This window comes from Carcharodon carcharias, chromosome 17, assembly GCF_017639515.1.
Source record: "Carcharodon carcharias isolate sCarCar2 chromosome 17, sCarCar2.pri, whole genome shotgun sequence".
Taxonomy (NCBI): domain Eukaryota; kingdom Metazoa; phylum Chordata; class Chondrichthyes; order Lamniformes; family Lamnidae; genus Carcharodon; species Carcharodon carcharias.
Window position 1 is genome coordinate 77,434,095 of NC_054483.1, and position 16,177 is coordinate 77,450,271.

A 16,177-nucleotide genomic window follows, 5' to 3' on the forward strand; every position below is an offset into this window, starting at 1 on the left:
ACACTTCAAAGCACTTTACATGTAAGCAGTTTGATTGAAGTGCAGTTAAAGTTCTCAGCCATTTGTTGACAATAAAGTTCCATAGACAGCAAAGCAACAGGTGGTGGAAGTGGTGGCGTGGTGGTATTGTCACTGGACTGGTAATCCAGAGACCCAAGGTGACCATGGCAGAATTTGAATTCAAGAAATATCTGGAATTAAAAGTCTAATGATGACTATAAAACCATTGTCAATTGTTGTAAAAACCCACCTGGTTCACCAATGTCCTTTAGGGAAGAAAATCTGCTGTCCTCACCTGATCTGGCCTACATGACCCACAGCAATGTGGTTGACTCTTAAAATGGCCCTCTGAACAAGGGAAATTAGGGATGGGCAATAAATGCTGGCCTAGCCAGTGACAGCCACATCCCACGAACAAATAAAAAAAAAACCAAATGGCTTGTTGGGTTGTTTAGGTTAGTATTAGCTATGGGAGAAATGTTGGCCAGGACAATTACTTTAATAGTACTATAGGATCTTTAAATGTTACCTGAATCATTGAAAGACAGATGTGCCTAAATTTGATAGCTTGCCCAAAGGTTGGCAACCCAGACAAAGCAGCGCTTTCAGAAATTGCGCAATTAATTTAAGTCAACACTTCAAAGCAATACGGAGAAAGAGCTTGAAAATGCAACCCTCTGACTTGAGTTTGCAAAACTGAAACTGACCCATTATTGAGAAATAATATAAAAATGATATTTCAAACAATTTGTAGGTACTTCTGCAAATTTGTAACTTGCTCTTAGATGATCAGGATTCCATTACTATCATACAAACATCCCCTTTAAAATACTCTGATATATAAACCGCAACTTAATACCCATTGTTTATAACGCTTCATTATTGTTGAGTCCTCCTTTATTGATGCATCTTTTAGCATGGTAAAGATAGGAAACTACTGTGTACCCACTGAAGTACAACCTCTGGCTTGGGTGGACAAAGAATTATATTGGAGGAACCAGTCAGCTTTCTACACAGATTGATGGGTTCTTGCAAGCCCTGAATGGTTGGTTAGATGGAACATTTCAAACATGTTCAGATGTGTTTGCTAGGTAATACATTTGGAATTTTTTAATTATCTTTTTTAAAAAAAAACAGTTAATAGAAATTTATTGTGTAACAGAAATAATTAAAAAAATCCCCTGTTGATTGATATTTTGCCAACTGAACCATCAGGGCAGCATCAATCATAAGAACTTTTAATATCAGAGACCACTGATTTGTCATATTAAGGAACACTAATATTAGTGATTGATAAACACCTATTTCTGTTTTTGAAATGTGATGCCTATAAATTAATACACGTGGCTTATTTGGACAATGTGTGAATTCCAAAATATTATTAAGTAGGAGCCAAAATTGGAGTTATGTGATTAGTCTTTGTGCTACTTGGCTTTATGTTTTCAGGATTGAGCATAATCTTTGCTTCTTTCTTGCCACTGTGCTGCTTCATGCTTGACTATGAAATAAGATAGATTTCCTATTAATGTACTGGCTGGATTGTTTTAGCCTCTATGTTTTGGCAACCTTGGTTTAAAAGCAGCTGAGACCATAGTGGTATAAAAGAACAGCACAAAGTTACCCCTGGAGCATTAGAACGCAATCCAACGTTCATTCAGCAGCCAGTGCACAATAATAGCACTTAACATCTGTGCAAATAAATTTGGAGCTGGCTAAGAAACCTCCGGTTCAACTATTTCTACTATCATTGAACAAGATCTATGTTGGGAAACAGTACACTGCCTTAGCTCAAATGTGTTTATTTGTGGTGAAACCTAACAGGTGCTCTTTCGTTAGAGACCCCATTATGGCTGATTTTACTGAAGTGATTATTTATGTGAATCCAGCTCACCCTCTGTTATTTGGCTATACTTCAAATTATGTTTGCAGTGTCACTTTGATACCCTCCTTGTTTCTTTTATATTCTTATTTGTAAAATGGCTGTGAAATTTTATGTGGTGGAAAGGGGGTTGGTGCAATGGGTAGGAATCCCCTCCCTTGAAAAACTCAGCAGGTCTGGCAGCACCGGCGGAGAAGAAAAGAGTTGACGTTTCGAGTCCTCATGACCCTTCGACAGAACTTGAGTTTGAATCCAAGAAAGAGTTGAAATATAAGCTGGTTTAAGGTGTGTGTGTGGGGGGCGGAGAGAGAGAGAGAGGTGGAGTGGGGGTGTGGTTGTAGGGACAAACAAGCAGTGATAGAAGCAGATCATCAAAGGATGTCAACAACAATAATACAAAAGAATACATAGGTGTTAAAGTTAAAGTTGGTGATATTATCTAAACGAATGTGCTAATTAAGAATGGATGGTAGGGCACTCAAGGTATACCTTGAGTGCCCTACCATCCATTCTTAATTAGCACATTCGTTTAGATAATATCACCAACTTTAACTTTAACACCTATGTATTCTTTTGTATTATTGTTGTTGACATCCTTTGATGATCTGCTTCTATCACTGCTTGTTTGTCCCTACAACCACACTCCCACTCCACCTCTCTCTCTCTCTCTCTCTCTCTCTCTCTTTCTCTCTCTCTCTCTCTCTCTCTCTCTCCGCCCCCCACACACACACCTTAAACCAGCTTATATTTCAACTCTTTCTTGGACTCGAACTCAAGTTCTGTCGAAGGGTCATGAGGACTCGAAACGTCAACTCTTTTCTTCTCCGCCGATGCTGCCAGACCTGCTGAGTTTTTCCAGGTAATTCTGTTTTTGTTTTTGTTTTGGATTTCCAGCATCCGCAGTTTTTTTGTTTTTATCCCCTCTCCCTTGTTGGAACACTGTGCTGGCCAGATCGCTGGAGTCCTTGATGTCAACCTACTTCTTTCTTCCATCAGTCTCCTGGTGGAAACTACTCTACTTTGCTAGTATTTCATGCTTCCCATGCCATTTCCTGAATCTTTTGAACATTTCTCACACTTTAGTGTCCTGATTACTTGGACTATTCGCGTTATCACTTCTGTCCTCCTACAATTTCTGATACCCACACTAACCCTGTACAGGTCAATCTATGTCTCTTCCTACATGTGGTCATTGTGTTTCTTTCCTTGTTCCTCCTTTCTCCTTCCTCTTGTCCTATTTCTTTTTTTAGGCGCTGTTCATCAGTGATACCCTTCGGTCCTGAGGAATGGTTTATACCAGAAAGGTCAGCTGACTTGTATTTTTTCAACAGCTGCTGCCTGACCTGCTGGCGTCCCCAACATTTCTGTTTTGTGAAGTTTCTATACCACTTTCTAATGCAGAGAAATTTCAATATTGTAATCTCTCTAACTTTGCATCTCCTTTTATTGTCATTTTGCAGTTGGCCCAGTTCTTATCCATAAATCAGTACCCAATTTTCATCCAACAAAGCATTATGTTTATGACACAGCCAAATTAAATGCTTTGAGTTACTGGGATAAAGCTGGTTTTGTTAATGCAGTAATGAAAAATGGCAAATGTAAGTACAACAAAACCAATGCCAGTTGCGCACATTTTTTTCCAATTCTCATTTTTTTTCAAGTTAACTAGTTACCCAAGGGCAAAAGGTTTAATGGGTGAATTAATTAGTAGCTGAAGTATTGTTTGGGAATTTTACATAATTTTTCTTAAGCATCTGAAGGAATTTGCAAATAAAAGCAGGTCACACAATTAACAGATCATAACTGATAAATGAATACAAAATAATATTTGAACTGTTAGATTTTTTTTATATAATGTAATCACATAAAGGCTGTACTTTGATTACAGTCTGAGCTAATTTAGGCTTTATAGATATTATTTATTACAACTAAAAATATACAAGCCACTTTTCTTCCATTCTCCCCAATAAAGGGAAAGGTTAAAAACAAAAACAAAATCTTGCAATACAAGAAATAAAATTAGAATATGTTGTAAAACATTCAGTGGGTCGGGCAGCATCTGTGGAGAGAGAACTAAAGTAAATGTTTCAGGTTGATGACCAAAACAGAAGAGCAAGATAATAACCGGAATAGTGCACATTTTCATGATGAGCTTTTCCTTTGAGTGGGAGTCATTAATTAGTATTAAATTTATCCAGAATTATTGCGCAACATAAGGCAGGTTTGATCATGTACACCTTTAAAAAAAATTGTTCAGCATTGAATCACCAAACCACAGTCTCGCATCTCTCACATGCCAGATTCTGATCATGTTCAGGGGCAGGTTGAGACAAATTGCATCCATGGAGTGGCTAAATAATGATAATTTTGTCATGATAACACTTTTGTGTATGGCTGAGAAATTTAGGGAGGGCTGAATTCAAAAGCTGCCTTTCACTAAAAGTGCAAGCAGTCTATTGGCAGACAAACTGTGTACTAGTTAGAGCTATACATTTGTATGTTAAATTAATTAAGTTGGCATTTGGAACTAATAGAGTTTACCATTTTTACAATCCGCAGACTAGCATTTCAGTAATTATAGCACAAAGCATGATCACTATTTAATTGCTATACAGAATTTACTGTAATACTCTCATTTCTGCTGGCTAAAAATAATAGATGTTTCACCTGGGTTGGTTACTTAAATTAACACATGGGGTGGAATTTAATGTCCTCCCCTGGGGTGGGTTTGGAAGTGGGAAGCATTTAATCAGATGAGAGGGTGGTGGGTGGGGATACTGTCGCCATCCTGCCTCTGCCCCAATTAAATATGGGATGGGAAGCCTCATGGACAGCCTTCACACCCTGCTGCCAATTGAGGCCATTAATTGGGCATTAATAGGTCTTCAACCAGCAGTGGGCAAGGCAGTCATCTTTGCTTGTGGGCTTCTAGGGACATCCTTCGCTGTCAGGTGCTAAGTACCGATGGAGAGACTGGGCATTGGAAAGGGGTAGCCCAATGAAAACCATCCCCCTGCCCTTGCTGCAGACCCCCATTGCGCTTTCGCACCTGTAGCCTCGTCCCTTGTGACCCTAAGCTACTCCCTAGTTGCATTGCTGGCAGCAGCCACAGCTCCCCTGGAGGTGCTACCTGCACAGCTGCTAACCTCTGATTGGCCAGCAGCTCTCAGGGAACAGGATTTCTGTCCCGGGAGTTCTTGATCTTGGGGAAAGCCTCTCGCTGTCCATTTAATGCATTAGGCCTCCCCCAAAGGAGGCAATGCGTGACTCTTATTGGGTCTCCAGCCATTGGCAAGATCCCTGTCGCCTGCATTAAATGCCACCCATGTTCACTGAACTACTTGATTCTGGATTAATTAAATACAGAATTAACTTTATTACTGATATGATGCAGTTTGTATCATCACCACCACAATGTGCACAGCTTTGACACAAGACCCCTCTGAGTATCAGCTTTGATAATTACGCATTCTATTTAGTTTTAAAGCTACTATTGTAAAAGGCAATTATTTAAAAATTCTCCTGGAGCTTACAGGGCTGTGCTGGAGTTACCCTCAAAATCTATTAAGAGTCTTGCTGCATTCTGACAGAGAGCTACCTTTTCATTTTCTGTTATAATGCTTTAATTGGTGATTTATTTGCTTTGATTAAATAGTCAAATCAAATTAATTGAAATAATTAAAATTTAAATTGCTATTTTTTTCTACAGTTTCAACACATCCAACATTTTCCAGGTTTCATTCATATCAAAAATGAACAATCCAGAAAATAGTAATGAAAATATGATGACTGGTGATAAAAATGTCTCGTCAATGTTTTACTACTTCACATCTTCCAAATACACCCACTTTAGTTTATGGTTAAGATGGCCAACCAGAGAACAGGCTTGTGTCACCGTGTTTGAGAGGGAATCTCCATTAGTAGAACTGTTGAAACACATGGAAATGCTGCTGTGATGTCAGCAGTATACCAATTCAAGATTACAGTGGAATTTTGGTTACCTCCATTCCAATTCTCTGCTGCTCTGAATATCTGCCAGGTTTTTCACAGCAGAAAATGTTGACCAAGCTGCTGCTTCATTGTGTTACATTATATTACACCAGATAACATAAAATTCTGACACAAATTAAGAGAAAAAAAGGGTGTTTCAATTTATGTTATTTGCATTGTCTTCATCTCTTGACCTAGGCTGTTGGCGTACCCTATGTGAAAGATTAAAGCTGTTATACTGCCAGCTCTTAATGGCCAAGTCGCATGCAGCTGGATACAAGCTAATTTTAACTCTGCTGGGATTTGCTAAGATTGGCCCTGAGTAAAGATGATCTTTAATGGATATTTATGGGTTCACAGAATTAAGGAGTCCCATCGGTTTTATAAGCCCCCAGTTAACTGCATGAGAACTGCATTTTGAAAACTGCAAGTGATCGCATAGCTCTTGAACAATATAAAAGAAGCTTCAAGCTTGGATATTCTTGATTATCCAATCTCTAAATCTGTTGCATTGTAACAGGTGCTGAAGTTTTTACTCTAATACAAACTAAAAATATATTGTGGAATTTAAATAACTAACATATTTTACCAAGGAATAACAAAAGATAAGGCCATTAAAGAGTCTTCCATTGGAATGTTCTTTCAATTGTTTTTTTTTCCCCAATTCTTTTCTAATTCCATTTAATCTTCTTCACCTGAACAGCATCAATCGCTGGCTGATGGATGTTCCACAGTTGCCAGTCACTATCCAGAATCTTACTCAAGTAGTCATACTTCATGTGTCCAAGCAGTGAATATTAGCAAGCTATTTGATTGTGGGATATGATATTTTAATTTATTCCCAAGCCAGTAGAAATATGAAGCTAGACACTAATACTTTTCTTGATAATGGGTTTATTCACAGAATGCAGAATTACATATGTCTGCTTCCTTCCTACCTACCAACCCAGTGCCCCAGAACTCGCTCATTGTATATGCCCTAAGTGCTTAAACTATGCCTTTCACCTGCCTATCTTAACATAATTAACATACCATTAACATGATACAGTCAAAGCTGATCTGTCCACACACAACATCTACACATATGTACTTTGAGCAGTAGTCACTCATAGCAACCAGGAGCAGGAGTTTTAGTCCATTTTCTCCATCGCAACAATGGAGCATAGAGGCCACTTATTGCACTCCCATTCACACCCTAATTGAAATTTGCTAACTCAACAGACTAAGGATTAAACCTGAAATCTCTCTGGGCTCTATACTTCAACCACTGACTGACTTAAACAGCTGTGCATCTTTCAATGTGTGTGTATATTGTACCAATAGCTTGAGCTCCAAGTCTACCTATTCTAGTCATTTTATATCCGCCATCTGGGCATAATAGAGATTAATTATGCTGCAACATTCTTCACAGTTTTATTAGCATTTTTAGAAAATTGTTTGATTCCTATGCACTTCTTTCAAATAATTATATATGAAGGATGACTGTAACCAAATTATGATTTTCTGCAGCGGAGATTTAATTGAAGTCAATTTATTCATTTAGTTGATGCTTAAGTTTAACTACAATCTGTTGGTGAAGGTTAAGTTTAATGGTCATTGATTCAGTTAGTATATAGAGCAAGTTGGAGCATGCTAAAAGTAAACTATTACAATGATTGTCTAATCATTATGTATTGTTATGTAGTTCTTTCGATTTAAGGCTGCATTTCTTTCTGTTTCCACGACTAAAATTCTATAGTGTTAGCCAAGTCCATTTCAAGGTCGGCTTTTCATACTCACTTTCTCTTAGTAATTGAAGCATGTCCTATCTTTGGTACCAAAAATCTATTTTGACAAATGATTTCAATGCACTCGCCAAACAGGCACTGAGCAATGACAATCCTGAATGTAATGGTAACTCCAGTTGGTCCTCTAATTGTTTTAACCTTTGTTATGCTGTCCTATGACATGACTCAGTATCTAGAGCATATTTATAATGTTTAGCTACTAAACTATCTCAACCCTTTAAGGTTTCTTCAGGTACTTTCTGTACCAAAGTGATGTATATTGTGGTGTTAATTCGTCCCATGCTCAATTATTGTTGAACATTTCTCCAGATTGCTTCCTTGGCACCTCTTCTTGTCATCCTATTGTTCTGTTATAGGATGGCATGACATACTGAAATAGGAAGAGAGCCAAAATGAAGAGAACAGAAGTGTCATAGTGAGACCACAAAATTAGACTAAAGTGATCAATACAAACGAGAAGGATTCAGGAAGTAAAGCATAGGTATTGCAGTTTTGCAGCCAATTATGGGCAGAGTTCGACCATATACATCAATAGTTAAAGTTACCTGTTAAATTAACAAATAGATGGTGAAACCTGGAACTAGCTTTAGAATGGCAGGTCAATTGTTTGCTATTATTCCTCATTTCCGTTACCGACAATAACCATTCTGAGTCATAACATCAAGAAACTTAGCAATTTTTTTTCACTTATTGCAGTTCGTTGGAAAGTATAGACGCAAGGGAATGATTTCATTTCTTTAGTTGCTAACTTTAGCGATAAAAAATCTCTGTACATGTAGAGGTGTTGTATGAGTTGGCATTTTTATTAAATCATCTGATCAAAGAATCTTTCCCTCCTGATGTTGGAGTTACAAAAGCCTAGGTTCTTATTGCTAAGTTAGATGATTGATAACATCATGAGGACAAAATTATAAAGTAAACCAGAAAGTGCCAGTTGTACTTTTTCCAGAGCCTGCCCAGCAGGCAGAAAATTCTGTCCAATAGAAACCCTGATCAACACCTGATTTGCAGTAAACAAAATTACCTGGAAAAACTCAGCAGGTCTGGCAGCATCGGTGGAGAAGAAAAGAGTTGACGTTTCGAGTCCTCATGACCCTTCAACTCGAACTGTCAACTCTTTTCTTCTCCACCGATGCTGCCAGACCTGCTGAGTTTTTCCAGGTAATTCTGTTTTTGTTTTGGATTTCCAGCACCCGCAGTTTTTTTATTTTTATCTCTATTATTATTGCAGTAAACAGGGATAGTTCTGAATACACAATTCTATTGTTTTAAGTCTGTGTATTTAATAAGGGAGATGTAGAATTTACTTTTCACACTCAGTGAGCTGACTTCGTCATTGCAGCAGCAATCCTGCCTTGGCTCTTTGCGAGGTTCCTGGCCGCATTTTACCTGTGTCAGTTAGTTGAAGTTGGGGCTGACATCCCTTTAGAGGATGGCTGCACAAACCCAGGTGCTGCTGGCCAATGAGAGGGTGGCAGCTGAGCATCTTGGCAACTCCACTGTAAATGCTGGCCACTGCTGGGGCTGCACCTTGAAGAAGAGGGCTGCCCTCCTAATCAGGTAAGTAGGGTTTGTGGGCCATTCAGGCAGGCCCACATGAGGGCGGGTGTGGTCTTTGCCTCCAGGAGGCCCTTGTGTGAGCTGCAGAAAGCCCGATTAGGACCTTCCTGACAACAAGCCCATGGGGAGACTACCAGGGTTCACCAGGCTCACCCCCATCTTTCCCACCACTGGTAAAATAATGTAGTGGTGGAAAGATGATGGTCTCCACCCCCCCCCACATTGCCATTTTGGAGGCCCCTTACCTCCCAGCTGATCTTTAGAGGGCTGGTAAAATACAGCTCAGTCTGACTTATTGTGTGCTTTAGATGATAGTTAACATCCTTTTCCTGTATCCCAACAATGTGCTTTGACTAAAACCTCAGAAAATCATTTTCTGTTGTACCAGAATAACATTCCAATTACCTGCATTATCCAATCTTGTGACCTTTCAAAATTTAGATGAGATTTTACTGTCAGTTTACTATCGAGTTATAAGCAGTTTTCTGTTGCTCTCTTGCACCAACAAGAAACTGAATTAAAACAACACAAGCTCACAAAGATTCTTCGCAGCTGTCCGAGACAAGATTATCCAGTCCACAAATGAAAAGAAAAATATCTAACTACAGTACCTAGTTCCTGTACAGTGGATTTTTAGTTAAGGCAATAAAATCTGAGTAAGAAGTGTTCCATTTAATTTTGAGAAGTATTTTTCAATAAAAGAGAGAAGATTTTTTTCTCTGAGAGTTGCTAGCCTGTGACACCCTCTTTCCCAGAGAGCACTGGAGGCTGGGTCATTGAACTTATTCAAGGCTGAGTTAGGTTTTTGATAAGGGAGTTGAGGGTTATGGGGTAGAGAGGAAAGTGGAGTTGAGACCATAGTTGGATCAACCATGTTCTTAACAAATGGCGGAGCAAATTCAAAGGGCTGAATGGTCTACTCCTGCTCCTAAGTCCTATGATTCTATAAGTTGATCTTCTATTTCCCTGGTTTTCCTTGGCTTTATACTTCAGAAGTAAGTCTAGAAATACAGCATTTAATATTGTACATTAAAAAATCCTATTGCATATTTTAACCTTGTACTTTTTCACATCCTCTCTGCGTGTCAGTTTAGATTTATACTTCACTATTCAAATTATTTGTGGACCTTTCCAAAATCAGGTGACCAAGTATGTAAAAGGCTTCAACTCAGATATTGCATGTGGACTTCCCATGCCAGCCCGAATTCCCCTTCACCATTCCTGGAAAGACATCCAGCCAAGAGGGCAGAGAGATGAACTGCATCCCAGCTTTTGCCTTTTTGCCACTTGTACGCAGACCACTAATAGCTGAATGAAGTTGGTTTGAGTGATTTAGCTCTTAATTTTTATGCTCACATTACTGGGCCTCAACTCTGACACTGTGGGCAAAGTCAGGAGCTTACAATTTAGACAGGAACGTGTGCCCCGCCAGTCTGGACTTTGACAAATTCTCTTGGAGAAGTCCACCACTTTTTATAGTCATAATTAGTCATATTTTTCTCTCTTAATGGCATGTACTGTTTACATTGCAATGTAACCAAACAACCACCCTAATAATTTTATTGTCTGTTGCTAGGGTAAACTGCCAGTGCTGCTGCTAGGTCGCTCCACAGACCTGAGACCAGGCGAGTTTGTGGTTGCCATTGGAAGTCCATTTTCCCTACAAAACACAGTGACCACAGGAATAGTGAGCACAGCTCAGCGAGGTGGAAAGGAACTGGGCCTACGAAACTCCGATATTGATTACATTCAGACGGATGCTATTATCAATGTATGTTTGACACAGATGCATTTGTTGTGAGTTAAGGTGTTTTTTTCATAAACATTGCCATAGTCCAAATTTTGATCTGAAAATTATTTCTGTTTTTTTCATAGTATGGAAACTCAGGGGGTCCACTGGTGAATTTGGTAAGAACGGTTTTTCTTTTTTCTGTGAAAGTAGCCTAATCTTCATTTAAGTTTAATTATTTTTCTCTTTATCTTTAGTTTTACATTAATTTTATCCACAAGTAGTTCTGTTTAATAAACACTGGGATTCCAAGCCCAATCCCATGCTAACACACCAACAGCAGAATGTGCCTGAGCGCTGCCTCTTCACAGCTACAGTTTGAGCCTGAAGGGTTGGTACTTTCATATCTTATGAATGTTGCATGTAGATACTCAGTGCTGTGCATTCTGAGTGTTCTCACTTTCAATAAATCTAATTGTGTTCCAATAACACAAAAGGAAAAATCTATCATACCACTCCACATTTTTCACTTTATATGGATTTCTGTGAAATGCAAATTACGTTTAAACATCATGTCTTCCCTATCCTGACAAAGTGACCGGCTAATTGTACTTTTGTACACTGTTTTATTTAGGATGGTGAGGTTGTTGGAATTAACACCCTGAAGGTGACTGCTGGAATATCATTTGCAATTCCATCCGACAAAATTCGACAGTTTTTAGTTGAATCTCATGACCGACAAGCAAAAGGTATGTAGAGTATAGAGTTTTCGTTCTTTGCTTGATTTTAATAAATTAATTTTAATATAAAATAGTTTTAATAATTTAATAAATTGTAACAGGCCTTGTGTGCAGCAGTGCAGTGTCATTTTAAAATTTCTTTCAAATACTAGAAGTTGCAAAATCTGAATTCAATGTGGTTATAGCATTGAGTTCCAGTGAGATCATGCCCTGGCACTCTGTGCTGTGAAGTGGGTGGCAGATGAGATGCGCCATAAGGTGAACTCTCCTGAGGGAAACTTGGAAACAAGCATCGGCATGTGTTATTCCTGTCCACCAACTATTCGCAAACTGCCATTGATGGGATCTGGGAATCTCTCACTGCTAATCCAGTGGGTCAGAGAAGGGTACATTGAAGAAACCATTTTAAAGCATTGGAAAATATTAAGACAGTTCCACCTCCAGAAAGTACAACTTGGTTCTGAAATAGAATACTTACTGAAGCCTCAGTCAATTACACATTAGTTATTCCTGTCTGCGACCTGGATTCAAATCCAGCCTGGGCTGATGGGATTAAAACCATTTCTTTCCATCACTTGTGAGTTTCCTACATATAATGAGTTTGGCCATTCTCAAGTCAGTTCCCAGTGGCCACAAGGCTGCTCACGTTTGAGTAGCTAAGACAAAGACTTTTAAAGGAAAACAAGATAACCATTTGTAGCAGGGGAAGATACACGGGTATGGGCAGCTAGCAGGGAAGTGGGAATCATTTTAAATTTCTCTTTTAAAGAGCAGATGCTGATGCCTTGGCATGAATGGCTTCTAGGCCAGGATTTCCTGGTTGGCGAGTGGGGGGCGGGGCCCGCTCGCTGACACGTAAAATGATGTGGGATGATGTCGGGTGGAACTCCCAACGTCACCCCGCGTCATTTCAATTTTCAGCTCGGTGGGGGCTCAGCTGAATCAGCTGTGCGCTCGCCAATCTGTCAAAGGCCAATTGAGGATATCGACAAAGTAATTAAAGTAATTAATGGACCTGCCCGTCCAACCTTAAAGTTGGAGGACAGGCCGGGAGCCCTGGCGGGCTAAAGAAAACGGGCGAGATGAGGTTTCTTGTAGGTTTTAAAATTTTTAATAAAATAGTCAATGAAGGTGATGGACAGCATCACATGAGGGGACATGTCAGGGAAATTTATTTCTTCTGCTTTTAAAATTATTTCGGACAGGAGCCGACCTCCCTGAGGCAGCACTTAGCGCACTTCATATCCCTGAGGCTTTTGGGCACACGCGCAAAAAGAGTGCACTCCCGGCTCAGGGACAACACCCCTCCCCCGCCCACACAGGGAGCGCATAGCGCTTCCTTGCAGACACCATGCTGGGTGGGCCTTAAATAGCCCACCCATGTAAAATGGCGGCGCGCCCCCAGTTGGGCTGCCAATTGGAGGCATGCTTCCATGCGCTAGCTCCTAAACTTCCCCCCCAATAGGGGGAAAATTCTGCCTCAAGTCTTTTGGAGCAAAATTGGGACCAAATTGAAAACAGCACCAAATGGAATGCTTTGATATATTGTGTAAGAAAAGGAAAAAAAAATCCATTGGTGTCATCTCCGTGTTCATCAGTGTTTGAAATTGAGTCCTGGAGGTAGATGTTTCAACTCATCTTCTGCTTTAGCCTTGTTTTTGCAATTTTCTAATAGGATCTGGTGCATGTATATACATATATTTCATATATTGCTGGGGCAGAACGGAGCCAGTTTTGCTGTGTATTTGAGTGACACTTGTGGTTGATAGCCAAAATGGAAAACTTGTTTATTTGCAGAGCTAGTGAGAGTAATGGAGTTTAATTGCACAACGTTAGAATGCACGACCGAGAGAGGCCCATTTACCTTTTTCAGTTCAATTTCAAGTCGAGTTCCCGAATGGTGCTACGTTCATAGATTTTTTTTTATTTGGAGAAGCAATGTTGCTGTAATTAGGAATTTTACCCTTCCTGTGAATGACCAATTTAATTGAATCACCTACACTTCTTAAATTTCAAACATTGTGACTAGGGGTTTTCTACATGGACAAGAGTCCAAATATACATGGAATTGAATGATTTGAATTAAATATTTAATGAATTAAATGACAAAAATGATTTAGGATAACTTCACTTTTGGCAGGTGGGGGTGGAACTGACAGAGCACACCCTGTTCAATTTTACTATTGCTTGTTGTCCAGCATTGCCAGAAGAGTCTATCAACCCCAATGTTTGCCGAAAAAGCAGATTTTATTGGCATGTTGGGTTGTACCAAGGGTGAGCAATCCATCCTTCCAGCCAAGTTTACTGAAAATTATCCCACGCTGTTTATTAGAGAGCGCCAATGCTCGGAACAAAAGAGGTGTAACTGGGTGCTGATATAGGCAAGAATACGCCACCTAACTCAGTGCCTGTAGAAACTGTCTTTCCAGACTAGCACAAAGTTACAAAGTTATATTTACACACTGACGTAAAAGGGGAAACTGGGGGCTGGAGATTGTGTAAACTCGATTTGTGGTTTAAGCTGTAAACATCAGTGAATAAACATCAGGGCAGGCATTCCTGGGGCACTTCTGGGCTATGAATGGAGTTCTTTTTTATGTTAGATTCAGAGCTGACTGTAAATGTTTTTTCCCCTAAAAAGTAGCTTTTTGACGTTATTTTTGATGTATTAAAGGGATAAATCAGATTAATATAAAAATGGAAGCTATTAAGAGTTGTAATCTTGTTTGTCCTTCGGGGCAAAGATGACCATGCTTATCATCCGGGGTGTTTGGTAGGGTTGAAGTGGATATATAGGTGATTGATAAAGCCAATCTGTGCCCAGAAGGACCTGCAAATAAGACACGATACCGCAGACGATTGAGCTTTGGACAAGTTGCCGAACTCTCCCTGTGTTTTCCCTCTGCTTCTGATATGTGCTTGTTTTTGAAGGAGGCCATGCCACTTTTCATTTGATTGTGCCCCGGGTGTGGTGATCATGGACTCTTAAGTCAATGTCAACCTCCTGAGGGAAGCCTTCAGAGTGTCCTTGTAGAGGTTCCTTTGACCACCCCAGGCTTGAGCTCTCCATAGAAGATTCACTTTGATTAGTGGTTGTCAGGCATTCTGGCTACAAGACCAGTCTAACTCAGTTGTGACTGCCTCAATATGGTGTGGATGCTTGGCTTGCCAGCTTGGGTGAGCACCTCTGTGCCTGGTATTTAGTCCTGCGCCTGATTATAAGAAGTTTCCGGAAGCAGCTCAAATGAAAGTGGCTGAGCTTCTTGGCATGATGCTGGTACACAGTCCAAGCCTCCCATGCATAGTGCAGAGTGGGTAGGACTATTGCTCTATTACTTTCAATTTGATGGGCAGACTTACTGCTCTTTATTCCCAGATTGATGTTCAAAACCTGCCAAAGACTACACTTGCTTTGGCAATTCTTGCATGTATCTCGTCATTAATATAGACAGCTCGAGAGAGTGTACTGCTGAGATGAGTGAACTTATCTACTGTTCAGCAATGGACTGAAACCTTGGGCTCGATTTATAGGGCTATCCTGAGCAGGTGGTACATTTACTTCAGTTTTCTTTGTGCTGATCATAAGACTGAAGTTGCAAGCATTGGAAAACAATTCCATGCTACATTGTGTGTCTAACACTGAACTGGCAGCTGGTGCACAGTCATCGGCAAGCAGAAAATCAGAGGAACATGGGGCTTAAGAGCAGGAGTGGATCATTCAGCCCTTCTAGTCTGCTCTGGCATTTGATAAGATCATGGCTGATTTGGTTGTGGTGTCACTTCCACTTTCCTATCTGGCCCCAAACCCTTGACTCTCTTATTTATCAAAAATCTATCTGACTCAGCCTTGAATAAATTCAACAACCCAGCCTTCACTGCTTTCTGGGGAAAAGCATTCCACAGACCAACAACTCAAGTGAGAGAAAAATTTCTCTTCATCTCTGTCTTAAAAAGGACACCTCTTATTCTTAAACTGTGTCCCTTAGTTCTAGTCTCCCCCACAAGAGGAAACATCCTTCTGATATCCGTCGTATCAAACCCCCTCAGAATTTTATATGTTTCAGTAAGATCACCTCCCATTCTTTTAAGCTCCATTGGGTAAAGGCACAATTTGTTCAACCTTTCTTCATAAGATAAACCCTTCATCCCAGGAATGAGTTGAGTGAACCTTCTCTGAACTGCTTCTAATGCAATTATATTATTTTTCAAATAAAGAGACCAAAACTGTGCACAGTACTCCAGGTTCTCACCAAGGCCCTGTAAGCTGCAGTAAAAACTTCCCTATTTTTATATTCCATTCCCCTTGCAATAAACCCTAACATTCCATTTGCCTCCCTAGTCACTTGCTGTACCTGCATTCCAACTTTTTCAAGATTCATGTACCGGGATACCCAGATCCCTCTGTACAACCAAAAACTGTAATCACTCTCCATTTAAATAGTATACTGCTTTCCCCTTCTTCCTGTCAAAGTGGACAAATTCACATTTTCTC

At 39.9% G+C, this 16,177-nt stretch overlaps 1 protein-coding gene across 1 annotated transcript in view; it reads left to right on the forward strand.

Annotated features, from left to right (window-relative positions):
* htra1b (HtrA serine peptidase 1b) overlaps positions 1 to 16,177 on the forward strand; it is a 45,424-nt gene that overhangs the window by 22,904 nt on the left and 6,343 nt on the right. The window contains exons 4-6 of the mRNA XM_041210223.1: positions 10,793 to 10,987; positions 11,092 to 11,124; positions 11,580 to 11,694. Coding sequence (XP_041066157.1) covers positions 10,793 to 10,987; positions 11,092 to 11,124; positions 11,580 to 11,694 — 343 coding nt within the window. The remainder of the gene's footprint in view (positions 1 to 10,792; positions 10,988 to 11,091; positions 11,125 to 11,579; positions 11,695 to 16,177) is intronic.